The sequence below is a fragment of the Crocodylus siamensis genome, chromosome 13, assembly GCF_052110815.1.
Source record: "Crocodylus siamensis isolate JL-2025a chromosome 13, ASM5211081v1, whole genome shotgun sequence".
Classification (NCBI taxonomy): Eukaryota; Metazoa; Chordata; order Crocodylia; family Crocodylidae; genus Crocodylus; species Crocodylus siamensis.
Genome location: NC_143407.1, coordinates 14,337,456 through 14,363,933, shown reverse-complemented (window position 1 = coordinate 14,363,933; position 26,478 = coordinate 14,337,456). Strand labels below are relative to the sequence as shown.

Genomic DNA, 26,478 nt, shown 5'->3' with positions numbered 1-26,478 from the left:
CTCTTTCCATCCTGCTGCTGGCCTGTCTGTTGGAAGGAAGGTCATGGCATTGAGTTGCCCAAGATGACACAGTCCAACTCGGTCTGTTCCATGGAACTGTTTTCTTCTGCAGGTCGTTGTGGAAGATTCATTCCCACACTGCCTGGCAGCTGTCACCAGGGGAGGACAAGGGACAGACTGGTGGAGGAGGGGATGCTGGACATGAACGTGATGCTCTGCAGCTTCCAGAACAGTAAGGCTTGCCCACAGAGCCTATGTTGCTTTCTGGGACCAGGCTGGCCTAGACTTGCTGGAGGTATACAGGGAGCGATTATGGGAGGGCCACCTGGGAGCGGGGATGGAGGAAGATCTCATAACCCTTCTGTACAAGGGAGAGAGACAGGACTTGAGAAACTGGCACTCAGTTATATTCCTGAACTTTGATTATAAACTAATGGCTGAAGTCTTGGCCAAGCATTTTAAGTCTGCTTTAGGTGCAGCGATCCATGAGGACCAGGTGTGCACAGTGCCAGGGCAACAGTTCCCTGGTCCCTGATGCAGCTGCGTGACACACTACAGTACCAGCGGGAGAGGGGCAGAACGTCGCTATGCCAAACCTCGACTTGGGATACCCCGGTCGTAGGCCTTCTCCATCACTTCCTACTTGAGACTCTAGAAAAGATGGGAACCTCGAAACCTTTGTTACCTGAATAAAGGCGCTGTACACCAACGTGGGCAGCAGTGTCCTGGTGAACAGGTCCCTGACAGCCCTGATTGCAGTAGAGTTGAGCATCAGGCAGGGCTGCCCACTGTCCCCCATCCTGCTTATTTGTGTAATGGAACCACTAGCACAACGACTCAGACAGGACCCCCGATCAGTGGCATGAAGATCCCCGGGAAGAAGAGAAAGTCCTCATGTACATGGATGACCTGCACATCATATGCAGGGACAAAGGTTCTCTGAAGTTGCCATCACACAGTTCTCACTTGGGAGTCTTACAGAGAAGTAGGGCTGGCAGGGCCCTGCAGAGGTCACCTAGTCCAACCCCCGCTTAGTGTACTGCAAGCAGATCGCCTTGCTTGAGACTTCTTCAGGCAAGCTTTTGCTCCCTAAGCAACTCCTCAGCCAACCCACAGCAATAAAAGGAGTTCTTAAACCAACAAAACAAGCAAACAAAAAAACTTGTCATCCTGTCCTGGACAATGAAAGGGGTCCCCTGTAACTCCGGCTTTCTCACAGCAACCACCCCCCTTCAGTTCACAGCTGTTCCCCCACATTTGCTGCTTGCAGCTCTGCTTTCAAAGGTTTTTAACTCCCAGGGGGCCACTTAGCAGCCTTCTCACAGCTGCTGCCACTCAGCAGGGCTGGCCGACCCCTCTTAAAGGGACAGGCACCCTGTTACATGCATCCTAACAAAACATTGGAAAAGCACCTTTAGCTCAGCAGCCTTAGTCTGAGGACAGAGGGTGTCAACTGGGGGTACATATACCCCGGGGGTATTTGAGAAGGCCCTAGGGGTACGTGCGGGCGAGCAGGGATGGAGTGCCACCACGCATGATCCTGCACTGCTGGACAGGCACTGCCTACCTGGCCGGATGTGGGGGCAGGGGAAGCTCACACCAGTGGCTGCAGCCGCATCTGGCTGCACACCATCCTCTTCTCCCCCAGCGTCCGGCTGCCAGGGGTACACTGACCCAAAAAGGTTGAAAACCCCAGTCCTAGGGCAGTAATAGTAAAGATACAGCATGAGTCTGACACTACAGTTACCACCTTGAGCCATGTGTGCACTGCCCCAGTCTCTTACATCACTTCGATGGACTGAGATTGATTTAATCCTTAAAGTGGAAGTTTACCAGGTGCTAGGAATTGAAAAAATATTCTCCTCTGGGGCTTCTTGGATCCTGGCAGATTACGGCTCTGAGACTGTGTTCTTTACACAAGTACCAGACGTTTTTTTGGTTTTGTTTTTTTTAATTTGTATCTGAGGCCACGTTAGCCGAAACTAAATTGCAAATCCAAGAGTCCAGAGCCTTAAGTGGCCCTACTACCGGCAAACATCCTCCACCACACCTGGGGCTTCAGCTGTTTCCAAATCCTTTGGCAGGCATCCTACGTACAGGCCCAAGCCCAGAGGTTTGGATGCCCCTGAGTTTTTCTTGCCCTCGGCCATACGGCCCTTGGAGCAAGCAAGAGAGGAGACTTTAAGTCCTTAAAGCTGCTGCACCTCAGCTGGTATCGAACCACGCCAGAAGAGTAGTTCTCCTGGGGAGTGGTTCAGGAAAACTGCCTTCTTGGACATGGATACAGGTTTTCCTCACTTTATGCTGTACATGCATCCCTGGAAAATGGTGCATAACTTGAATTTGCAGAAAAGGGACCCACTTTACAACGTAACAAATAGGGATACGTTCCAAGACCTCAATTGTACTGACCCATTTCTACTACCTTCACAAGACAATTTTGGTACTCACCAACAGCAGAGAGGGGTAGGAGATAAGCTATGAGACGCTTAGAAGCCATAACGGGCCTGGCAACTACAGAAAAACACGTTGCAGACAACAAGCGGGGAGCAGATTTTTTTTTTTGGTAAAAATATATGTCTCTACACTACTAGTATCACACCACAAAAGTCCCCTGAACCCGTTACAATATCCGCATTGTGTGCAACACACACAAAACAGAGTAACGGCCACAAACTGATTGAGAGCAGGTTCAGGCTTGAGATCAGGAGACATGACTTCACAGTTAGGGCCGCCAGGCTGTGGAACAGGCTCCCAGGGGAGGCGATGCTCTCCCCTACCTTGGGGGTCTTCAAGAGGAGATTGGATGGACATCTGCCTTGGGTGTTACGATCCTGCCCACGGCTGCGGGTCAGACTTGATGTTCAGGTCCCTTCCGACCCTAGGAACTGTGGAAACAGCCAAGTCCACCCCAGTCCGCGACCAGGCCACACGTCCGCAGCCTCTATTCTGGTGCATGTCACAACGCCCCGCACAAAGCAGCTGCCTGCGGGCTCCCCCCACACCCACCGCATCAGGGTGAATTTACCTCGCCCAGGACGAACTTCTGGCCTAAAAAAAGGGTCATCGCATAAGAGCGAATTAGCACGAACGGCCGGAGCGGGACCGCAGGTGCGCGCTAGGAAACCTCTCCCACCCGACTGGCACCGCCACCTGCCAGGCTAGGAGCGGGGGCGGCTGCATCCCCGAGCCGAGAGCGCGGCGCCGGCCGGCTCCCGCCGCGCGCGGGCAAGGCCGGCGCCGGCCCCGCCCCGGGCCGGCCGAGCCAATGGAGCTCCGCGCCTCCGCCCCAGCGCGGCGCGCCCCGCCCCTTCCCCTTCCCCTTCCCCTCGCCGGCCGCGATGGCGACGGAGGCGGCGGCGCCGGGCGGGCAGCGGCCCCGGGATGTGGCGTCCGCCTGCAGCGCCGACAGCTTCGAGCTGCTGCACCTGGACCTGGAGCTGCGCGCCGCCTTCGCGCCGCCGGGCCCGGGCCGCCTGGAGGGCCGCGCGCGCCTGGAGCTGCGCTGCGCGCGGGACGGCGCCGCCGAGGTGGTGCTGGACGCGCACCCCAGCCTGGCCGTGCGCGGCGCGGGGCTGGCGCGGCCCGGGGAGCCCGAGCTGCGGCCGCTGCGCGTCCAGAGCCGCCCCTTCGCCCGCTACGGCTCCGCGCTGCACCTCGCCCTGCCCGAGCCGCTGCGCGCCGGCGAGCGCCTGGCGCTGGAGGTGTCCTACTGCACGGGCAGCGGGCCGGGGGTGAGCGCCCTCCCCTCCGGTAGCCCGCGGGGCGGCGGGGGCTGCCCTGTCCTGTGCCCTCCTTCCCCCGGGCTCGCCTCTCGGCAAACCCCGGGGGCGCCCGGACCCCACGCCTCCGGCCTTGGCCCGGCGCGGGGGATTTGGGAAGACCTCAAGCTCTAGGCGCGGGCGGAGGACGTTTGCCGGTCGTAGAGCCACTTAGTCATAGATTCACAGGTGTGGGCGAGACGTGGCCCGTGGGGCCCCTAAAAAATGAAACAAATTAATATTGATCTGCCCCAGCTGCCTGTCATGCGGCCCTTGATGGCTTGCCAAAACTCCGGAAGTGGCCCTTGAAACAATTGCCCGCTCCTGTCATAGACTTTAGGGCTGGAAGGGACCTCGAAGATCATCAAGTCTGGCCCCTTGGCCCAGGGGCAGGAAGTCAGCCGGGGTCAAAGGATCCCAGGGGATCCTTATGGTGCTGGACTTTGGGGTTTGGAATGAGCTTGGGCTGATTGGGCCTTGGGTACAAATTATATTTAAAAAAAAAAAAAATTCTCCCCCTCTTTCCCCTGAGCCTTGCTGTCAGGTGAGGCAGCCTCAGCAAGGAGTGTGGGTAGGACTCGGCCAACTGCCTTTCCTGCCCCGTGGAGAAGTCCCAGTTTGGAGCAAAAGGCAGGATCAGGGACAGGCCCAGCCAGCCTGGAACCGAATGGCGCGAGCATCATGTTGCGCCAGGTGCAGCCTGTTGCCTTCTTGGCTGGTATCATTGGAAAACTTTCTGCTTCCAGCCTTTTTCTGGGGAATTGAGTCTCTGGATATTTCATAAGGATGTTCAAGTCACCATCTTTGCCATGGGCAGAGAAGCAGGTGCTTATTATCTGTTTCCCGAAAGCGAAGCTTGCTCATAGATAATTGCTCTGTTGCTTGCTGTGTTAAGTAATGCAAATCGGTGCCAGAATCCAGTCTGTCAAGAGTTAAAATGGAAGCATCTCCTTTGCTTCCCAGAGCAAGCCTGTTTTGTCAGATCTCTTAGCCTGGCCCCTCCCTGCCTAACACACTCCCGTTTCAGTTGTTGAAGGAAGGTCTTCAAAGTTTTCATGAAAGAAGAGCTAATAATTAAGCTGTAGAGCCACTGTAACAGACTAAAGAGGTGGAATATAAAAGCATAGCAGCTGGGCATGGTGATCTGGCTGGAATGAAAGGAATCCGTCCAACCTGTGCCTCTTTGTGGAGGGTCAGTGGTCACTGCTAACTTGGTTGCTTTTTTGGCATATGATGTTTTTATCCCATCAGACCCTAGGTATTGATGTGCTGAGGCAATTGTCCTGCAAAGTTAGTCCTTTGTGTCCAACCTGGACAAAACCTGAAGGGGTTGCACTGCCCTGAGCCACTGAGCAGCTGGTCTCCGAAGAAACCGAGTCAAGCTTTTGAGATGATTTCCTGCTCTCACCTCACTTGTGCCAGCCTCTTGGATTCAGGCCAAGATTGCAAGCTTGCCTGGGCCAGACTCTGAGCTCTGTTCCACGGTCCCATATTGGCACTGTTGTTCTAGCTGTATGCTGGAAAAAATGGAATCAAAGCCCAGCCCAAAATAACTTCCCTTGCTAGAAGTTGTGCTTGTCTGGTTTGCTGAAGTGTTTGGTGCACCTGCTTTCCCACTCTGGAAGTGGTTTGCCAGAATAGCAGTATGGTCACCCCAACCAACCTGCTCCTTGCAAACATTTCTAGCAGAGGCATCGCGTTCCCCCCTGGACAGAATCAGTTGTACCTTGCTGGAATGAGCATATTTAAGGTGGGGTGTTTACCTGCATCAGTCAGTGGTATGATTTCCTGTCTCTCTTCCCCCATACTCCTGTTATTGCCCTGCTGGGCCAGGGATGCACTAGGGAAAAGTTTTTTCTGATGAAGTTGTTAGTTACCAGCTGTAAGTGGCAGATCCATTAAGGAGTGGCCTGTATATAGAGAGAGCTGTACTGGAAAGCACTCCTTTGCAGATAAGATAAACCCAAGGGAAAGCTTGATCAGATTGGAGTTTATCACCACAGGGAAACTGATATCTGGAAATATACTAGTAGAGAAATACTAGTGCAGTTGTGCTGCTATAACGATTATTCTAGAATAAAATGTCTTTAAGCTGGTATAATTACTCCTTTTTGGTAATCACATCATCTGCTTTGAAGACAGCTCCCTGAGTAGGCCGAGAGCTGAGCGTAACTAGGTGTTCTGTGGCTGGCCACAAGCATGCTTCTTTTTTGAAGAGGATGTGCTGCATTTTTGTTCACAGTGCTAGTACTATTAGAGAGGATGCCCCGTTTGTTTCGTAGTGAGGCCTACCGTGTAGTTGTGGTCAACCCAGGATGACATGCGTCTCATTTGATTTCACTGACTCTCCTTCTTATTCTGCCGGCTGCTGCAGATATCCTGGCTGGATTCTTTTCAAACAACTCAGAAGGAGAAGCCTTTCCTTTATACTTCTGGCTTTCCTGTACTCAACAGGTCCTTTTTCCCTGGCTTTCACACTCCAGCCACAAAGAGCAGCTATTCTGCAAGGATCCAGGTAAAGTTTCCCATCCCTCACATAAAGCTGTCTCTTGTTTCTCGTCAGGTTTGTTGGCTCACTCCCGAGCAGACAGCAGGGAAGCAGAAGCCCTATATGTACACTCAAGGCCAGGCCGTCCTGAATAGATCCTTTTTCCCTGGCTTTGACACCCCTGCAGTTAAAAGTACATATTCAGCCACAATAAAGGTAAGCGACACCCTTAGAAAGATATAAGGGCACAAATGAGATCATCTCTATAAACCTCATATAGGGCTGAACATTCACCACAGGTGCATCAGTCCATAAATGTTCAAGGGAGAGTTGTTCTCAAGCTGTTTGAAGAGAACTAACTTTATTGAAATAAATTCTGGGAAGCACTGAAACGTTCATGTCACATCCAGTACCAAGGGCATTGCAAAAGTTCGGTTCTTGCAGAGTTTCCAGAAGGACTGGGGCCAGTATTTCTCAATGATGGTTTTTCACTGTGTCATGCTGTTCCCACTCTTCCTGTGACAAATAATACCACTTTTAACTTTGCATCACTCGTGAAGGATGCTCTGCCAAAAATACTCTTCAATACCACCACCACCAAGACGGGTCATAGACAGTATTTTTGTTTATCTTTTAATGAGGAGTGGAAAGAGCCTGGAAGTTTTTATTTTGGAAAGAAAAAAAAAATTACTTTTTAAAAAACTTTTTAGAAACCCAAATGTCAAATCTGGTGACTTGCTTTTGCTGTATGACCTGTGGGTTGGAATGGATTTGCAGTGTGTAGAGCTGAATTTTTAAAAATAATCCAAATTATTGATTGATTACTGGAACTAAGCTAGCATTAACAAACCCCTGTCTTTTTTCCCCTCGTGATAATATGAGTGCCTCTCAGATCCTATAAAATGCAGTGAACTCTTATTAATTTGCATTCCAAGGGGAATGCAAATAATGCCAAGTTATCCAATAGTGGCAAATTATCAGGAATTGAAAACTGGGGGGAGCTGTTAGGGACCAGGAAAAACAGTGAGTTAAATTTATGGTGGCAAATTATCCCATAGGCAAATTAACCTGAGCTGACTATAGAGGCATCTTGCTTTCTCCAGGCATTTAGAGAAATAGTTTTGTTGGCTTATAGGGGATTTGGTGTTTGCATGTGAAGAATTATGAAGTGCCTAGTGCAATCTCTGAACAACTGTGGACTGCTGAACGTGGCCTCACAGACTACTGCAGCTTGGGATTTGCTGCTATAAGGTCTTGCAGTACTCAAGACCTGACTTTTTAGTGTAAAGAACATTCAAAAAATGGCCTTTCTGGGTCTTGATTGCAGCGTAAGAAATTAAATGGCATAAATTGAGTATTTTTTCTTCACGCTACATGCAAAAGTTGGCTTCATGACAGCAGCCTTGTTGCAGCCTCTGCTACCTGTGCTGTTGTCCTGCGTTGCTTTTTCTGTGTCCCATCATGAGCCCCTTCAAGCAGAGACTCTCTTGCTTTGTTTCATGAATTTCCAATTAGTAGGATGCCCAGGACAGCAATTATATGGTATGGTACATGGCTTGAATGTACAATTAATGTGCTTTTCCATCCCCAGTAAGTAAATGTTGCATCCGTATCAGGCAACCGGAATGGCCAAAAGTGAAGTTGGCATGATGAGCCTAGCAGCATGCAGTGATTTGGTACAAAACAGATGAACAGTGCCAGTTGAGACACCAGTTGGAAGCCATTGGTTTCAATTTCCAGGTTGTTAACAAGTAAAAAACTCAACAGACTCATGAAACCTAAGTGATCACAACCAATAGCAGGGACTTCTGCATTTAATGACAGATCTTGCTTATAAAGAGAGGTGAGAAAAGGAAGGGTGGGTTTGCGATGTAACTATACTAGGGACCTTTCCCCCTTCTGCCCTGGGCTTCTTTTGTAATCTTGGGCACGTCACTTCTGTTACATGAGGATAGGGTTTCCTTCTCTCACACTTTGTGTTGTCTTTATTCTGAGGTCTCTGGGGCAGGAGTCCCTCTGTGCACATACAGCACCTGGCACATTGTGCCCATTCTGAGTTGGGACCCTTAAGTACTACTCTTTTATGTAGATAAGAACAAATATTCACATGACGGTGATGCAGACAGTGATGTGAGCACACCACTGTACTTCCAAACACCTCTTTATACACTCCTGAGAATATGAGATTATGATTGAAAAGCTCAGCTTTGTCAAAGCTGTGGTTCTGCAGTGTTTTTGCAGGAGAAAGAGGCCCTGCAGGGGTTTTTTGTTTGTTTGGATTTTTTTTAAATAGGTGGAAAAATATTGCCTATATTTTCCTGCTTGGATAACTCCAAATCAGCCACCTAGAGCTGTTGTAAGCTTGCTGGCACTGACTAGGAAGGAGAGCTTTCTGCAGTGCTTGTCTTCCTGGCAGGATCTGTTGGTGCAGCTGGCTTAGGCCTAGTCTGTACCAAACTGTTTGGCTGGTAGAAGTCCAGTGCTGCTGGCAAAACACTGAATGCATCCACTCCCAGAGCTCCTCTGGTGACGGACATGCCCTTCTCTGGGCAGTTATAGCACTTCTGTGGGGTAGGGTGAGTTTGCTGCTGTCACCGGACTGTCAAAGACATATGTAGGCACTCCTGTGCCTTTGGCAGTCACAGTCTCTTCAGCAGCTGGTGGCTCCCCAGGGTGCGCTTTGCACTTGGGCAGCTTCGCTGCAGAGTGGAGCTACACAGTGCCACCGATGCACATAGATGTGCAAGTGCTCTGGATGCTTGGCAGGGGTGGCTGCTGGCTGCTAACAAAACTCTTGTCATACTGTGATGCTGGCCTGTTCCAGAGGAGAGTGGGAGTTAGCTTGGGGCCAAGAAGTGTGAGCTTTTCTTCTTGAGCTGTTGTTCTGAGTTTTATGGTGAAGGAACCCTGCACAGCATACTTGCTATTCAGAAGGGAGTGTTATTTTGCTCAGTCATAAGGTGAAGCAGTCTGAGCAAGAGAGATGCTAGGAACATCCCTAAGAACCTGCTGTGTAGTGTTCTTGTCTTAGCTCCCTTCCCTGTTATATGGTTTTGTGACCCTGGCTCTGCAATGACCAGGGTTAAATTGCATTAAGGCACAGAACAGCTGCAAGTCCAGTTGCAGGTATTGGGAGCCATGTGTCCTCAGCCCCTCCAGAGGATCAGGATGCTGGTTCTTAGAGCTGCAGTATGTCCCTGCAGCATGTTATGATCAAAGTTTCAGGCCTGCGTGTTCAGTGAACAGCTAGGGTACAAAGGGTTATCTCCACATTAGGTTATTTCCATGTCACAACACAGTGGCCTACCAAGGTAAGGCTTGCGCTCTGGATACAACTGAGCACTCTCTAGTTCCTTGCCTTTTTCAGTCTTCTTTGAAATGCTTCACTTTTGACTTGAATTTGGAGGCAGCTGCTGCTTTTGCCTCTCCCGGTCTGTCAGGAGAAATCTGAGTGCTTTTCTTACCTTGTCAGGCTGTGATGCTTGAGAAACCTCTAGAACAGCAGGCTTGAGCATGGCTCAAAAAATACTTGTTGCAGTAAACCATAAGTTAGTTGAAATCCAGTTATTAACCTAATCTGTCCCCCAATCCACTGGAGCCTGTTTATGGGTGTCTCTTTTGCCAGGTCCCTGAGGGCTTCACAGCTATGATGAGCGCTACGACCTGGGAGAAGCAAGAGAAAGACAACACATTCATCTTCAAGATGTCCCAGCCAATTCCCTCCTACTTGATTGCTTTGGTTATTGGTGACATTGTTTCTGCTGAAGTTGGTCCAAGGTAAGAGGCTGTCTTTTTTAGTCAGGGGATTTGGGCTTCCAGCTGTGCAGCAAGGGCTATTGTCTTAGCTGTAGTTTATGGGAGAAGACCTTGCCTGCTCAGAGCATATCACTAGAAACAGAGATCCCTCCCTTAGACTCTCAGGCTGCATCCAGACATGCAGGGGCATGTGCTTGCAGCAGGACAAATTGCCACAGTGCACCCTCTGCATGTGCACTTCATTGCAGGACAAACTGTCCTGCAGTGGTCAGCTCCTGCCAGCTCTTGGCCAGCTCTTCATCCAGGGAGAGCTGCAGGCTGGGGCCAGCACCGGTGCTGGCTCCAGCAGTCTTATGTGGTGGCCTGGAGCAGCAGGGGCACAGGTCGGGTGGCACAGGGGTCTGGCCGGCAGCTAGAGAATTGCTTTGGGTGGCCTGGCCTGCATGTGCTAGTGTAATGCATGCACAACAGCCTTTTTTTTGCAGGGGTGGTGGGGTTGGCGGGGGATTGCTACCAGGAAATCCAGCGAATCTGTAGCGTGGGGCACGTTTAACATTTGCCACATGCAGTTTGTGGTGCCACAAAGAGGTTTGCATGTCTGGATGCAGCCATAGGGTTAAAGGGGACCTCAAGGGTCATCTGGTCCAACCCTCTGTGTGAATGCAAGAATGCTACTGCTAAATCATCCCTGATCCATCCTTATTCAACTACTTCTTGAAAACCTCCAGTGAAGGCATTTCCACATCTTCCCCCGACAATCTCTTTTTTTTTTTTTTTTTTTTTTATGCTTTACTGTCCTAACAGTAAGGAAATTTTTTCCTGTGAGGAATTTCCTTCCTTTCTTACCATTTCAACTATTCACATAAATGGTTCACAGGAATGATGGATAAAACCTGATGCTTTGGCCTTCTGTGCTATCACCCAAAGCAGCTTTTACCATATTATCTTTGTCCTCTCATGTGTCTTCTTTCTAGACCTCCAGCACTCTGAGCTGAGTATCTCATGGAAGTAGAATTTTCCATGAATTATTTCGTCCAAAAAATCTAGGTCAAAATATGCCCGGTCACCTCAAGCCTGTTTTCAGCTCTGTCAGTTCTTGGTGTGATGTTGATTCTTTAAGTTCAGTGGGAGGCGTCACCATGCCAGAAACAAAGGACAGTAGTACCATATTTTTACACTTCCTTATGTGTGTATACATGGCTTTCAGAGTGGAGCTTATTGCATGGTTACAGTGACATTATGGTCTTTCTCCCATGCAAAGGGGCTCCTTTTGCAAGGTAGAAAGTATTGGTCTTCAAAGTCGCATGGAAGCATTGCACTCCTGAGTATTATTGTCTAGTTCCCTGTGTTACTTTGAATACATTCCCCAAACTAGTCTACCCAGAGGGCTCTTCAAGCTGTTACTGTTGAATCCTTGATAGGTCACAAGATAGTGCCTACCTGCTTCAGACAAATACATTACTATTTTTTTTCTTCCCCCAAGTTGTCTTAGTTTGTTCATAGATTACTCTCAGTGCTCAGCAGCTATTGTAAAGGCAACAAAATGTTAGGGTTTTTTAAGAAGGGAAGTGTTGTTTTTTTTTAAAAAAAGGGAAGTGTAAACAAAATGGGAAGTATCATGATGCCCCTTTATAAATTTATGATGTGTCTACACTTTGAATATTGTCCCCAGTTCTGGTCTCCACACCTCGAGAAGGATATAAAAGAAATAGAGAAGGGCCAGAGAAGGACAACAAGGATGATTAGTGGTATGGAGGGGCTTCCATATGAGGAGAGACTAAAGAGATTAGGCCTGTTCAGTTTGGAAAAGTGACACTTGAGGGGGGGACGTGATAAGGGTTTACAAAATAGTAAAAGGTGAAGAAAAAGTAAACAGGGATTTATTTTCTATCTCAAACAATAGCTGGGGTCATTACATGAAATGAGGAGACAGCAAGTTTAATAAAAAGCATTTTTTTAATGCAGCCTGTCATTAAAATGTGGAATTCATTGCCACAAGATGTGGTTTAACCACAAATAGACAGTTTAACCAGCCTCAAAAAGGGATTGGACACATTCGTGGAGGAAGGGTGCATCAGAAGGTTTTGAACACAGGAGTTAAGGGTACAGTCTCTGAATCAGAACTTCCTAGACCTTAAATGTAGAAACTGCAAGTGGGAGAGGAACAGGGGAAAACCCTGGTCATACCCTGTTCACTCTCCTTTTCAGCATCCACTCTCTGCCACTGTATGAGACTGGAGTCTGGGCAAGATGGACCATGGGCCTGGCCTAGTAAATGGCAGTTCTTACATTCTTATTAATGGATCTTAAGGCTAGAAAGGACAATGAGATCATTTGATCTGACTTCAGACCTTGTTTGCTTGTTACTAAAGATCAAGAGTGCCCACGGGTGATAAATTTCACATTAGCTCCATTGATTGCCAGGCTTCTGTTTTTCTTTGGAATGGTGCTGTTATCAGCCGGCTGAGGGCTAAGGTAAAAGTCCATTAACAGTTTAAATGCTCCAATTCCACATGCTCAGCAAAATGCATTCCCTCCTATTGTAGCAAACTGCTGAGTTGTAATATCTATAGGACTGTGTAGGTATGCAGCGGAAAGGGGCACTGAGGCCAGCACTCTGGAGAAGATGAATGTTCTCCATGGGTCAATAGCCTAGCGAGCGATGGGGCAAGGCCTCCTCAGAGGTATGTTTCATTTGGAATGGGAAGATGTGGTTAATGCACCAGAAGGTGATAGAGGAACCCCCTGTGCATCACCGGTATTGGAAGGCATGATGCCAGAGTGCCGAAGGGACTGCAGAGCATAGCTACACTGCAGCTTGTATGCATATACCTTCATTAGCTTGTTAGCTAACCAACAAGCTAATTTGGTTACTGCTAATAGTGTAGCTGCAGCGATGCAGAGTTCAACATGAGCTTCAAAATCCGCAGGCTGTTAACTCTCCCTGAATTCCTTGTACCATGACTGCACTGCTAACAGGGTCCAACTGGCTAGTTTGAAACTGGCTTAGATCTGTCTACACAGCCTGCATTCACTCCATTGCTCCTTGTCATCTGTCACCACTGAGAACAGTCTAGATGCAAAGAACTTGACCCATCCCTCTCCATGTAAAAGTCATGTGCACAGAACTGGTAACAGGATCTCAGTAGCCGGCACCTTATAAGCATCCCGTTTCCTCTTGGTGTTTTTTAACTTCCCCTTGTATATCTAGCACCACTTCCTATAGAGTGAGGATCACTGTTTCATTATCTCTCTGGAAAAGAAGGTGTTTACTGACATGCAAGGGACTGAGCAGAAGGAAGTTTGCCCAGTTGAAGGGTATGAAGGGAGGAAGAGCCAGAGCCAGTGCTGGTTTTGAGGTGCCTCTTGATTGGCACTGGCTGTCCTAATGAGTGCACCATGCAGCAGTTCATGACACAGGCAGTGCCTGTCTGTGCTCCAGAGCCCCTCTCACTACAACTCTGTCAGCAGAGCTGTCCACTGGAGACATGGTGATTGCAAAAAAAATTCTGCCAGTTATCATTTCACCCCCTGCTCCCTGAATGGCATCATCTGCACTGACGGAAGCCCTCTTCTGTCAGCCTAGCTGTGTCTATACGTTGTTCAGCCAGAACAGCTACCTTACATAAGGTGTTGACGCTGTTGGGCTAGTAGAATGATGTAGCATGTGCCTGGTCATCACCTTGGCCTTTCAGTCTGAACTGAGCCACTCCTCATGTCTGTTGTGTTCAGGGCTCTTTTTTTGCTCTCCGTAGGAGCCGTGTCTGGGCTGAGCCATGTCTGATTGAGGCAGCTAAGAAGGAGTATGATGGCGTGATTGAAGAGTTCCTGGTGGTTGGGGAGAAGCTATTTGGACCATATGTTTGGGGCAGGTAGGCTCACCTGGCCAGAAGTCACCAGGATGCCTTGATACATCTGGGGCTGTTTCCAGTGTCATGTTTGGCCAGCATGCATCAGGGTTGGGGAGGGAGAGTTGTTCAGGGTCTCCCAACAGGAAGGAGATAGCTCCTTACTGACCTCTTAGCATTTCTTTGATAGGTACGACATTCTGTTCATGCCGCCGTCATTCCCCTTTGGTGGGATGGAGAACCCCTGCATCACCTTCGTGACCCCATGCCTGTTGGCTGGAGACCGCTCTCTGGTGGATGTCATCATCCACGAAATCTCCCACAGCTGGTTTGGCAACTTGGTCACCAATGCCAACTGGGGGGAGTTCTGGCTGAATGAGGGCTTCACCATGTACGCGCAGAGAAGGATCTCCACTGTGGTATATGGTGAGCACCCTGCCCTGACCAAAGGCAGCAATGCTCTGTGCTGCAAAAAAGGGCAAGGACGTCCCCTGGGCTGCCACTTGATTGTGGTGGGAAGAACCCTGCCCCATAGGGGCCCACTGACTTCACTACTTCTCAGTTCAGATAGGGGGGTAACTGCATGTGTGACTGCAGAGTTGCGTATGAATTTGCCAGCTCAGTGCTATTCTAGCTCCTGTGTCCTCTAAAGAGCAGTACAATTGTTTAAGTGCCCTCTTAATGGAGACTTGCTAAGAGAAAGGGCGGGGGGGAGTGTTAACCTTGTTTTCAGAGACTTTTTTCCCTTTTATTCTGTATACTTCTGTATATTTAAAAGTTCCAGTTTCATCTGCCTTTAGGCACCAGCGAATGGACATAGTGACAAAACCCAGATAACCAGGAAGTGAAACCCACTGAGATGGGAAACAACATATTTTTAATTCAGACAGTTTAAAACTGTCGAATTAACGTCACTTAAATGCCATGCGAGCCCCTGGAAGAAAAATTCTCTATAATGAAGCTTCATCTGCTTTTACAGTGTGAACCTTGCCTTATGAATCTGAAATAATTAAGAGTAGCTCTGCACAGACACCCTTGCTCCACCTTTACAATCTTTGAAGAAATGCAGCCATGGACAAGGACAAGGCCATAGCCCTGTCAGCTGTGGCTGCATGTGCGGGTGGAGCACATGACTCATAAGCACTTCCCCAAATGCTGGTTTTAGAGCATGCTGCAGCCTGAGTGGGGGAGTTCACCCTATTTGCTGTGTTCTCAGTGTAATGCAATAGGCAGGGTCTATAGGTCAGCATTTGGGGTTATTTGTTTGGAGATTTTAAATGTTGTTGCAGTCAGGCTGGTCCATGGAATATCCAAGTAGAGTTTGTTTAGTAATGCCATTTATTGGCCCAGTAGTTTAGTTGGGAGAGATGTCAGACAGCTGTCAGGTACAAAATCCAGACCTGAGGAATGGCTTTTTTGTGCCTGGAAGCTTGTCTAACATCTCTCCCAGCTATAGAATTGATGAAATAAAAGATATTCCCAAATAGTTCTTGCCTTTGGTGGTAATACTAAAGGCAGCCTTGAAGAAGTGAGGAGAGCTGCATTCCCAAAAGAGAGGCTGTGCAGAGCTCACTCCTGGGTTTTAGCCTGTGAGCCTGAGACAGCAGGGCAGAATTCTCCAAGGGACCAGAGTCTGTTCTAGCTACTGGGTATTTAAGTGGACTCAGACACTTAAGTGCGATTTTTTGTCTCATCCTGCTTAAGTCCTGTAAATCCATGAATGCTTCTCTTTTTTGTGGGTGTAGGTTGTAACTGTTGGTCTAAGGATGTAACACACCATCATCTTGCCTTTCAAATTAAGGCATGTAAAGCAGTGAAGAGGAGGACCCACCACTGTTTGCATTAACAGTTTTTTCAGGGACTCAAGCAGGGCTGAACAGAACAACACTTAGGTGCCTGTATCCACTTAGTTTCATAGTAGGTAGGGTCAGAAGGGACCTGATTAGATCATCAAGTCCAACCCCTGCCGTGGGGTCAAACGACATGCCTAATAGATGAAGTAGGCCCTGGCTCTTGCTTTACAGCTTCTCTACCTCTTGTGAGTAAGCAAGAGCCATGGCCCTACCATCCTTCATCTCCCTGCATTATTTCTCCTTCCTCTTGCCTCAGAGGTAGCATCATGTCTGCTCCGATAGCAGCGATCCCCTTACTTTCCTTGTAGTCTTGAAGCAGAAATAACTGATAGAGAAAAGTAATAGGATGGTTTGGACTGGATGGCTGCACACTGCATTAGTACCAAGTGCCTGTCTGTTTGTCTTTGCATCAGGTGCTGCCTATACTTGCCTAGAAGCAGCAACGGGAAGGGCCTTGCTACGACAGCACATGGATAACACTGGAGAAGATCACCCATTAAACAAGCTTAGAGTGAAGATTGAGCCAGGTCTGTGTCAGCACTGGGTCTTCCAGTACCTTGGGAGCACTGGAGAGGGTGGACATATGGGTGGTGTGCTCATGGCTAGTATGTTTAACTCAGATAATAGCTTGGAATCTAATTTTATCTCAATAGTAATGGTTGAGAATGTAGTACATGAGTATGTGTTGGGACCATATTGCTGCCCCGTGGATTGGGTACTGTGGGGCTATTGTGCATCAGTATTTTCTAGTCCTCTTGCTGTTGTTTAGCCCAGGGATGCTCCACCCCCAGCTCAGGGAACAAGATCTGAACTGTGGAGCCATGTCATCCAGCCCACTTGGCTTTCCAAGGGTTCTGAAATTGTCAGTGGGCGAGCAGTGACAGTGTTAATTCCTGCTCCATGCTGCCAGATTTCCAGACCCATGAGGACCCTGGCAGGCTGGATAGCATGGCGCTGTGTGCTAGACTGGGGGAGAGCCTGATTGGTAGAGAGACATGGGGCCAGGCCCATGAGGGATCCAGCCTATCGACTGGCCCCACAGTCCTCATCTAGGTCAGATAGCTGAAAGGTTGAGCACCACTGGTTTAGCATGAAAGCCCTAATTAGCAATAATAGTATTTATAGAGAGCTGCAGGTGGCATCAAACACTCAGTATCTTTGCCAGCCGTTTCAGAGGAACAGGCTAGGCATTGAAGGGTCGGCATTGAAGGGTCAGCATTTCAAGGCAGGCAGTTAAATGCAGGTCCGAAGTGAGCAGCAATGTTTGGGCACTGGCACTGCCCTCAGAGACGCCTGAATTCTTGGAGGCATGCGAGCAGAAACCCTCCCTCCAAACATCCACCTCTGTGTATTTGACTTTGTTAGGATGAAGCTTCTGTGGCCACGAGGACCTTTGTGCTAACTGCCTTGTGGCTGCCAAGTGCTTCATCACAGGCAGCTGCCAACTGTGCCATTAGCAAACTGAGTTTTAATAACTCCAAGATCAATATTTCATGCACCTGCAAAAGATCATGCCAGTTTTCACAAAGAGATGAAGTGTCTGCAAGGTCTGAGGTTGGGAAGCTTTGCCATCTTGGAGCTCCAAGTAAAGCAGCAGTGCTCCTTAATGTTTGGAACCAAGATGAATTTTGTACTTCACTCTGATCACATTGGTTTAATCGCCTGATTTCTGCTTCCTGTTCTCTTCCCCACACCCCCTCCATGTTTTTTGAATATAACTATGAGATGCTAAGCCTTATTGTGCCCCATGTCAGAGTGCAGTCATGTTGTACCTCCCAAACAAAGAAATCAGATCTCATAGTTTCATAGATATTAGAGTCAGAAGGGACCTATTAGATCATTGAGTCTGACTCCTGCAGATTGTAGTTGGCTGAAAGACAGTGAATGAGCAGAGGGAAAACCACAGTTCACAGTACTGTCTGTATGTCTTCATGTGTCTAACAAAATGATCAGGATTGGAAATACGGTAGATCAGGGTGGTCATTGACCACTGCTGCCTGCTCCTCACATCTGGCTTCTGTTGTCAAAGGCTGGAAGTCATAAAGCAGCTGGGGTCATCAGTTCTTCTGAGCAGTGCTCTGTGTGTTAAAACTTGCACCTCTGTTGTGTTCTTGAATGCCAGGTGTTGACCCTGATGACACCTACAATGAAACCCCCTACGAGAAGGGATACTGTTTTGTGTCCTACCTGGCGAACCTCGTGGGAGATCAGAGCAAATTTGATACCTTCTTGCAGGTACCATATGCTGGCTGAGTTCCTGTCAGTGGCAGTGCTGTGCAGGGTTGTAGGGTGCCTGGGAGCAGGTCAGCACACTTCCAACATGCTGTTAGCAAGGTTCCCTCTATCGTTGCTGGTGCATGGTGGACAGCATCACAGGCTCTTGGTACTTACAAAGTCTAGAAATGGTACGGCACTCCCCCAGACAAAACCTGTTCCTTCTGCCTTGGAGAAGGACCCTCCTGTTACATGAGGATCCCCAAATAGATCATAATTTCTGGTAGTGGACCGCTATTAACACTCAGGTTATTCCAGCACTCCAAGCAAGCTGGGGGTGACATCTCAATGCATTGTGCAAGCCATGTTTGAAAAAAGCTACGGTGAGAAGTTGCAGGTGCTCGGAGCTAATAGGAGGTGCATCCCATGGCTAGCAGTGGTCCAGCATTGGTGTGCCATCCCTCTGGGCACACCCTAGCCTGGAATCTGTATGTGGTGTTGCCCATGAGCTCCAGCTGGCTGGCTCTGACCATCCAGTGAACACGGGGCCAGGTCAGCAGGCAATGGGGAATTACTGCTAAAGGCACCAGGGCCCAGGCTGTGTGAGTTTGCTTTTCTGCCATGCGTCCTCACAACTTACAGACTGTCCTACAGTCCAGGCTTACAGGTCAGTGACTAAAGTGAGGGGAACATGTTATTGTAATCTAAACTTGGGGCTGGGAGCAGGGAATGAGTCTGCTAGGCTTCTAGAGCAGTCACTGTCAGAGCTGGGACACATGGCAAGACCTTTTTGGCTGATTTATTTGTGTCTGTGGAAGTGGGAGAAGAGCCTAGCCCCACCTGGGGATGTAATGCTCAGGTAGCTGATGCCTGTGCAATGCTTAAGCATCAGTCATAAGGATATAGAGCCAAGGGGAAGATTTTGGAGGGAGAATGGGGTATAGGCAGGAGCCATTGCAAAGTGTAAAGAGCCAAGAGTAGAGAAAAGCCTGGATATGAAGAAACAGAAGGAGAAACCAAAGATGCTGGTTATCAAGCGCTAATCTAGCCGCAGCTCCCTGGCAAGGAACTGTGGGGGTGGACGTGAGAGCTGAGTAGGTCACACTGAGCTTCATGGGTGCTGCTGCCTGCCCTGGGTCCTCTTGCAGGGCCCCTGGAGCCGAAGCAGCTGCAGAGCACGTGCACTGTCTGCAGTGGTTGAGCACCCTTATCCCCAGCCAAGTGCCCTGCAGTCGCAGCTGCCAGCACATGGGGTTGGGGGTGAGGGGAAATACCAGGCTTCCAAGCCAAGCAGTTGCAGCAGGGTGGGAAACTGCTGGTGTCCTTCACACCTTCCAACCCCACTGCTCCCATTTTGGGTCCAGGGCAAAGACTGCCCTGAACCTGCGCTGAAGCCCCAGCCAAAAGCCATGCAAGCAGAGAGGAGCTGGAACTGACCACATGCTGACAGCAGGGGGACACAGGCGTGGAGTTAAATCCTTGAGTCCCATGGACCAAGCCAGCCCTATGCGTGCGAGTCTGTATGCAGTGTCACTCTGACCACTCTTCCCCACAGGCCTACGTGAACCAGTTCAAGTTCCAGAGCATCATGGCTGATGATGCCCTAAACTTCTTCCTGGAGTACTTCCCAGAGCTGAAGAAGAAAGGTGTGGACTCCATCCCAGGTCAGCACCGCCACCCCAGGTCGCAGGGCAGGGAGGGGCATCCTGGCTCATTGAGTTTGCTGATAGGCTCTGTCAAGTCTTGTGTCTCCTGCCCCTGTGCAGGGGGGAACTTTTTGCTCCCAGTGCTTATGTCCAGGCAGACGGCAGCAAACCTCAGAACAGGGCTCACTTGCCACAGCTTGTTCAAGTCTGCCCTGCTCCAGGGCTTGGCCTGGCCCAACTGGCATGGCAGCACTGGCTGAGCTGGCTGGCTCCTTCTCCCGGGATCATTTTTATATAAAACAGTACATTCCTGTGCTCCAGATTACAAAGAAATCTTGAGACTGGAAATGGAGTGTGGCTGAGGTGGAGCTGTCTGCCTGCTTTAGCAGAAGACCTAGTCCTGGGGGGGCAACAGATGTGCCACAAATTATGCCATGTCCTCCCTGAGTACCAGTCTGATCTCCTTCCTCTGCTTCCTGTCCTGTGCTCCCTACCCTGCCCTGCTGCTCTGCTTTCTGCCTCCTACCTTATCTTCCCTGTGCGGCCTGTGCCTTCCATGATCTGCTGTGTACCACACACAGGCTATGCATGCTGCAGGTTGACTACCCCTGACTTACATATGTATCCCTGAGAGGTCCATGTGGTCCCATTTCACTGTGACTGACTGAGCTTGACCAACTAAGCTTGGCTCCTAGGCATGTCTCCCTTCCTTCACCACTGATGACATCAAGTTCCTACTATTGGCCTGTTGGGCTGCCCGGCGCACGATAACTATTTGCTCTTGCATCCAGTCCTGCTTGCTCACCTGCTGCTTCTTAGGCTTCCTCCATAGGTGGCTCAGCCCAGACTCAGTCTGCACAGTTCCTCTTTCTTGAGTAGCTCTGGGGCAATTAAGGTGAGCAGCAGCCAAGCTCTTAGCTGTCTGGTGCTCCATAGTGGGTGCAGAGGCCACCAAAGTCATCAGGGATGCACATGCCTGAAGCCAGCATCGGCCTGTGGGGCCTTTGGTTATGGCGAGGGGGTAGGGAGATGAGCATGTTGGGCTCCATCTGAGTGTTGTTTGTAAGCTCAACACTGAGCCATCGTTGTCATGTGGCAAAATTGCACAGCCTTGTTGGTGCCAATCTATGGAGCAGACTTGTGCTCTAGGGCCAGAGCTTGGAATTGGATCTCTTGATGGCTGGTTCCTGCTGGCTTTGCTGCTGCTTGGTGGTCCCTCAGGCACTGACGGAGGGCTGAGTCCTGCTCTGTTGGACTGGGTTCTTTATTCTGGAAGCTGGCGTCCAGTCTGGAGTCCAAAACCTGACCCTGCTGCTTCTCTTCTCCCCTGCACAGGCTTTGAGTTTGATCGTTGGCTGAACACCCCTGGCTGGCCCCCATACCTTCCTGACCTCTCACCTGGAGATGTGCTGATGAAGCCAGCAGAGGATCTGGCAGAACTGTGGGCAGCCAGCAGTTTGGACATGGAGGCAGTTAAGGCTGTGGACATCTCTGCCTGGAAGACGTATCAGCTGGTGCACTTCCTGGATAAAGTCTTGCAGAAATCGCCTTTGCCAGATGGTAAGACCATGTGTCAGGTTCAGCCAGGGGGATTTGGGTAGAGGAAGGCAGGGACGTCAGTCCTCTGGTCTTAATATTAAGCCCCCTTGTTTCTATGTACTAGCCCCAGCTGAATGCTTACCAGTGTTTCCCAGGCTAGCCATGGAGCTGGGATGTGTGCTCAGCACTGTGCTTCTGGTCCCCTTTTGCAGCAAGGATACATGAGGGGATGGCACATGCTGCTGCAGTTCAGCTGATCTGTGCCACAGTGGAAATCTAGTGGCTGGTCTTTTCTTTTGGGAGGCCCCTGTCTGTACAGTAACCAAGTGGGGTGGGCTAAGGCTCACTTCCTGGCCAGGATCCCTGAACACAAGTCTGCATGGGAAGCTGCACATGCCAGCACCACCCTTTCCTCACCACTGCCTGTAGGCCCCTTTCCCATGGTGTGAATGGGGAATGCCAGGTGCTGTCCAATTCTTCAACCCTGCTGATCTCAGCCCTGCATTGTGCATGCATAGGTGGCCTTTGGCTTGCCCTGTAGTAGTATTGTACAGTTGACATACTGCAGGTACCCCAATTGGCAGGGGGGTGAAATCACGTGACTCCTCCAAATGCAACATAGAGTCCAAATCATTGCTCAGAGCCCTATTCAGCCTGTGGAACAGCCTCTGTGCCCCCTAACTCAGTTTTGTGCGTCATTTAGCTGAAGGTTTTCTGCCAGACTTGGGCCGTACCAGTCTGCCCCTTCAGGGTAGATTTCATAGACATCAGGGCTGGAAGGGACCTCGGGAGATCATCGAGTCCAGCCCCCTGCCCAAAGGGCAGGAAGTCAGCTGGGGTCATAGGATCCCAGCAAGATAAGCATCCAATTTACTCCTGAAGGTGTTCAATGGAGGTGCTTGAACCACCTCCGCTGGCAGACTGTTCCAGACCTTGGGGGCTCGGACAGTAAAGAAATTCTTCCTTATGTCCAGCCTGAAACGGTCTTGCAGGAGTTTGTGACCGTTCGACCTCGTCATCCCTTGGGGCGCTCTGGTGAACAGACGTTCCCCCAGATCCTGGTGGTCACCCCTGATAAACTTATAGGTGGCCATCAGATCACCCCATAGCCTACGCTTTTCCAGGCTAAAGAGTCCCATGTCTCTCAGCATATCATCGTAAGATCTGTTTTCCTGACCTCTGATTATGCACGTGGCTCTCCTCTGGACTCTCTCAAGCTTCTCCACATCCTTTTTGAATTGTGGAGCCCAAAACTGGACGCAGTACTCCAGCTGCAGCCTCACCAAGGCTGAGTACAAGGGGAGAATGACGTCCCGGGATTTGCTCGAGAAGCATCTATGGATGCAAGCCAGCGTTTTGGTCGCTTTACTAGCCGCAGCATCGCATTGCAGGCTCATGTTCATCTTGTGGTCAATGATGACCCCCAAGTCTCTTTCTTCTGTAGTGCTATCCAACGTAGCACTGCCGAGCCTATAAGGATGCTGCAGGTTTTTCCTCCCAAGGTGGAGAACCTTGCATTTTTCAGTGTTAAACACCATCAGGTTCTTGTCTGCCCATTTGCTGAGCTTGTCCAGGTCAGCCTGGATCACCCGCCTATCTTCTGGTGTGGATGCTTTGCCCCAAAGTTTGGTGTCATCGGCGAACTTGGCCAGTCCACTCCTGACTCCAATGTCCACATCGTTAATGAAGATGTTGAACAGTATGGGTCCCAGGACAGAGCCTTGAGGGGCCCCACTGGTCACAGGGCACCATGATGAGTGACTGCCATCAATCACAACCCTCTGGGTCCGACCACGAAGCCAATTTCCCAGCCAGCGGATCGTGGTGGAGCCAAGGCCACAACTGGGCAGTTTGGCCAAGAGGTGATCATGGGATACCAGATCAAAAGCTTTTTTGAAGTCAAGATATATGACATCAATCTCTTCTCCCTGGTCCAGGTGATGGGTCACCTGGTCATAGAAGGAAATGAGATTGGTAAAACAAGACCTACCTGCAACAAAGCTGTGCTGGCTGTCCCTTAAGATGTTAGGCTGGGCCAGTCCCTCAAGGATGGCCTCCTTAATAAACTTTTCTAAGATCTTCCCCAGGATAGAAGTCAGGCTAATGGGCCTGTAGTTAGCCGGATCCACTCTCCTCCCTTTCTTGAAGATCGGCACCACATTGGCCTTCTTCCAGTCTTCGGGCACTACACCAGAGCGCCAGGAGTTTTTAAAGATCCGTGCCAGGGGCTGGGCTATGACGCTCGCCAGCTCCTTGAGTATCCTGGGGTGCAGATTGTCAGGGCCGGCTGACTTGAAGGTATCCAGCTTCTCAAGGTGTTCCTGCACGAGGTCAGCATTTATGGAGGGTAGGGGATCCCCATCACCCAGATCTCCCTGTCCCACAGCAGGCATGGGCGTCCCATGGGACTGATGAAAGACTGACGCAAAGTACCTATTTAATAGGTTGGCTTTTTCCTGGGCGTCAGTTGCCCCATCTGGTTTAGCAGGGGTCCAACATTGCCTTTGCTTTTCCTCCGGCTCTCCACATGTCTGAAAAAGGACTTTTTGTTGTCCTTGATGCTCCAAGCTAGTTGGAGTTCAGTTGCAGCCTTGGCTTTCCTGGTTTGCTCCCTGCAGGACCAGACTAGTGCAGAATAATCCTCCTTGGAGGTGAATCCGTCCTCCATCCTTTTACAGCTTGCAGAATGTGTGTTGCTTTGACACAGAGGGATTGTACTGGAACCACTGGCTGCCAGGAGCTGGAGGATGACCGCTGCTGCTTTTTTGTCTCTGATCAGAGTCCTAGGCTGTTAATGGCAAAGAGTATGGAGGAAATGCTTCTTCTGTGTATGTTGGGGTTGTGCTGCATTAAATTGCCACCCAAAGCAAAGGGAGGGTGCAGCACTGATGAACATCTCCTTCCACAGGGAATGTGGACCAGCTGAGCAAGAGGTACCCAAAGATCTCCCAGGCACAGAATGCTGAGCTGCGCCTCCGCTGGTGCCAGATCATCCTCAAGAACAACCATGAGGCCGAGTATGGAAAAGTCAGGGATTTTCTGCACAGCCAGGTTTGTGATGCCATGTGGCTCGCTCCATGGGACCCGGGGGCTCTGGTGAGGGGTGCAGTGGGTGGTGACAACAGGACACTGCCCTTCACCTGGGCTTGGCTACCTATGCCTTATGTTGGGCAGACGCCAAAGTACTTCCCTCAATCCAGTCCTGTCTGGGGGATGGAAAATGCTTAAAGTTTAAAGCAGGCACTGAAACATCCTGCTGAGTTCAGGCCAGAAATGGAAACCGGTTGTGTGAGGGCCAGAGTAGCTGGCAGTGCAGCTGTGCAATGTGGACGAGACCAGGGGCAGCTGGAATCCAGCACTGCACTTCCTTGCTCTGCCCCTCCTGTGCAGCAAGGTGTTTGAACAATAATCCCCATGAGCAGGGGCTTCCACAGCCGTGTGTGCTGTGCCCCCAAGTGCTGCCTGCTTCCCAGTCCTCCAGGCCTGCACCACAGCTCTCATGATCAGGCTTAGCCAAGGGGCTCTGCCCCCATGGTGACGCTGGTCGTTCCTCTGCTCTCCCTGGCTGACTGTTGGCGCTGTCACCAGCTGTTGAACGAAAAAGGCTGACTTGACCTGAGTGTGCATATGCACACATGCATGCACACACGCTCAGCCCGTGTAGCTAGTTTTGGCCATGTGTAGCCTGCATGGCCAAGGCCCAGCCCCAGGGATTTCAGTCAGAAGTGGGGCTGGTGGGAGGAGCTGGAGGTATGTTAAAGCACAGGAGATGGGGAGCTGTACTGGGGAGTGGCTGCTCCTCGGAGGGCTGTACCACCATCCTGGGGGCTCCGCAGCAGAGTGGACTGGATTTTATTTGCCATTTGTACCTTGCAGGGGAAGCAGAAGTACACCCTCCCCCTCTACCGGTCCATGTGGAGCGGCTCTGAGTCGGCCCGGGTGCTGGCCATGGAGACCTTCTCAGCCACGGCCCCGCAGCTTCACGTGAATGTCCAGAACTACATCAAGAAGATCCTGGGCCTGAAGCCTGCTAGCAGCTAGGGGCTCACTTCTGAGAGGCATGGGCAGCGAGGCCTGTGGTCTCTGCGTTGGCTCCGCTCCACTCACACTGAGGGTCCAGAGCCTCCGTGTTAGTGCTGGGCTGTGTTGCGAAGCCTGTTTCACAGCTGGTGCTGATTCTGTGGCTTGATGCACAGACTTGGCTTATTAAATACTTTGTAATTTGTATCTGTCCTTTCTCTCCTTTGGGTCTCTGGGGATTCCATCTTCACATGAAAAATAAACCCTGAATGCTCAGGCTGGTTGGGCACCGGATCCCAGCCCATGCAGTCTGCAATGATTTGGTGTTGAGGGGTTTGCATAAGATGCCAGCAGGTGCTTTCCAGCCTGTGATCAAGACTTGGTGGGCCTGCTCACTGTTTGGAGCATAAGGCTGTGACCTGGAAGGGCCTTGTTGGTCTTGGCTGTGCAGTCACAGCTGTGGCTGCTGCTGGGCATTGATGTTGATGGGCACCATGTGTGCCTGAACCTTGCCTGGGGTGTGCAAGCCTGTCACCTCTGAGCACAGCTTGGGCTGTGGGAGAAAGAGCTATAGCACAGGCCATGTACACCTTTGCCAGCCCAGAGCCCCAGCGCTGTCTGAACAGCTGCTGCACTGGGGGGGAAGGAGGGTTTCTCTCTTCTACTGGAGGAGAGGGGAGGTGTAAATACAGTGCCTCCCCAGGCAGGGTCCTTCTGCCTCTTCACCAGCAGGGCTGGGTCCCAAATCATGCAACCCCTGCCCTGCTGCTCTGGCCTGGCATCTTGTATCTGCTGATGAGGCTGAGGCACTTGCCTTCCTGTGGCACAGTGTGTGACCTGTGCCCCAAAGCCAGGCTATTGGCCTCCCTTGCCTGTGTGGTGAAGACCGTGTCAGGCTTTCAGCCTCTGAAAGCAGGCTGCAGCTCTGGGTGGCAACAGGGGGTCTTGCTGCCTTTCGGCTGGGAAAGTGGGGGAGCAGAGTTGTTTCTCAGGGTGGGTCTATCGTTCCTGTCTGGGCATTGGCTCATGGCTAGGCAGCTTCTTTGCGCTGGAGGTGCCTGCCCAGGGCTTCACTTTCCTTTCGCTGTGGCCTGAGAGATTTAGTTGCGTCAGAGGGGAGCGAGGCTAGTGCCAGGGCTGTCTGGTTTGTAGATGTGTACTGGTTTGCGGGGGAAGACAGGTGTGTGCAAGGTGGAGTGATCTACAGGAGGAGGGGCTGGCGGTGGGCTGAACTTCGGCCAGGGCTGAGTCATCGGCTCTGTCCATGCACCACTGACCAAGCCAGGAGGAGTCTATCGCTGCGGTGGTGCAAATCAGTTAGTGACACAAGCCCTAGTCCTCTCCTGCCTGCTC

General features: G+C 50.5%; 1 protein-coding gene and 1 long non-coding RNA gene across 2 annotated transcripts; one reads left to right on the top strand and one right to left on the bottom strand.

Moving 5' to 3' along the window:
• Positions 1-2,543: 2,543 nt before the first annotated feature.
• LOC149853973 (uncharacterized) lies at positions 2,544-3,234 on the bottom strand. The gene is made up of 2 exons (XR_016439004.1): positions 3,029-3,234; positions 2,544-2,888 (listed from the first exon to the last, which is right to left on the bottom strand). It is a non-coding gene; the product is annotated as an uncharacterized LOC149853973 (long non-coding RNA).
• A 77-nt stretch (positions 3,235-3,311) lies between these two features.
• Positions 3,312-25,330, top strand: RNPEP (arginyl aminopeptidase). The gene is made up of 11 exons (XM_090025699.1): positions 3,312-3,734; positions 6,325-6,465; positions 9,875-10,026; positions 13,761-13,877; positions 14,044-14,279; positions 16,120-16,233; positions 17,829-17,941; positions 19,476-19,584; positions 20,902-21,126; positions 24,014-24,156; positions 24,982-25,330. Exons 1-11 carry the CDS (start codon positions 3,342-3,344, stop codon positions 25,144-25,146), a joined length of 1,908 nt encoding a protein of 635 aa, XP_089881825.1. The 5' UTR covers positions 3,312-3,341; the 3' UTR covers positions 25,147-25,330.
• The last annotated feature ends 1,148 nt before the right edge of the window (positions 25,331-26,478 follow it).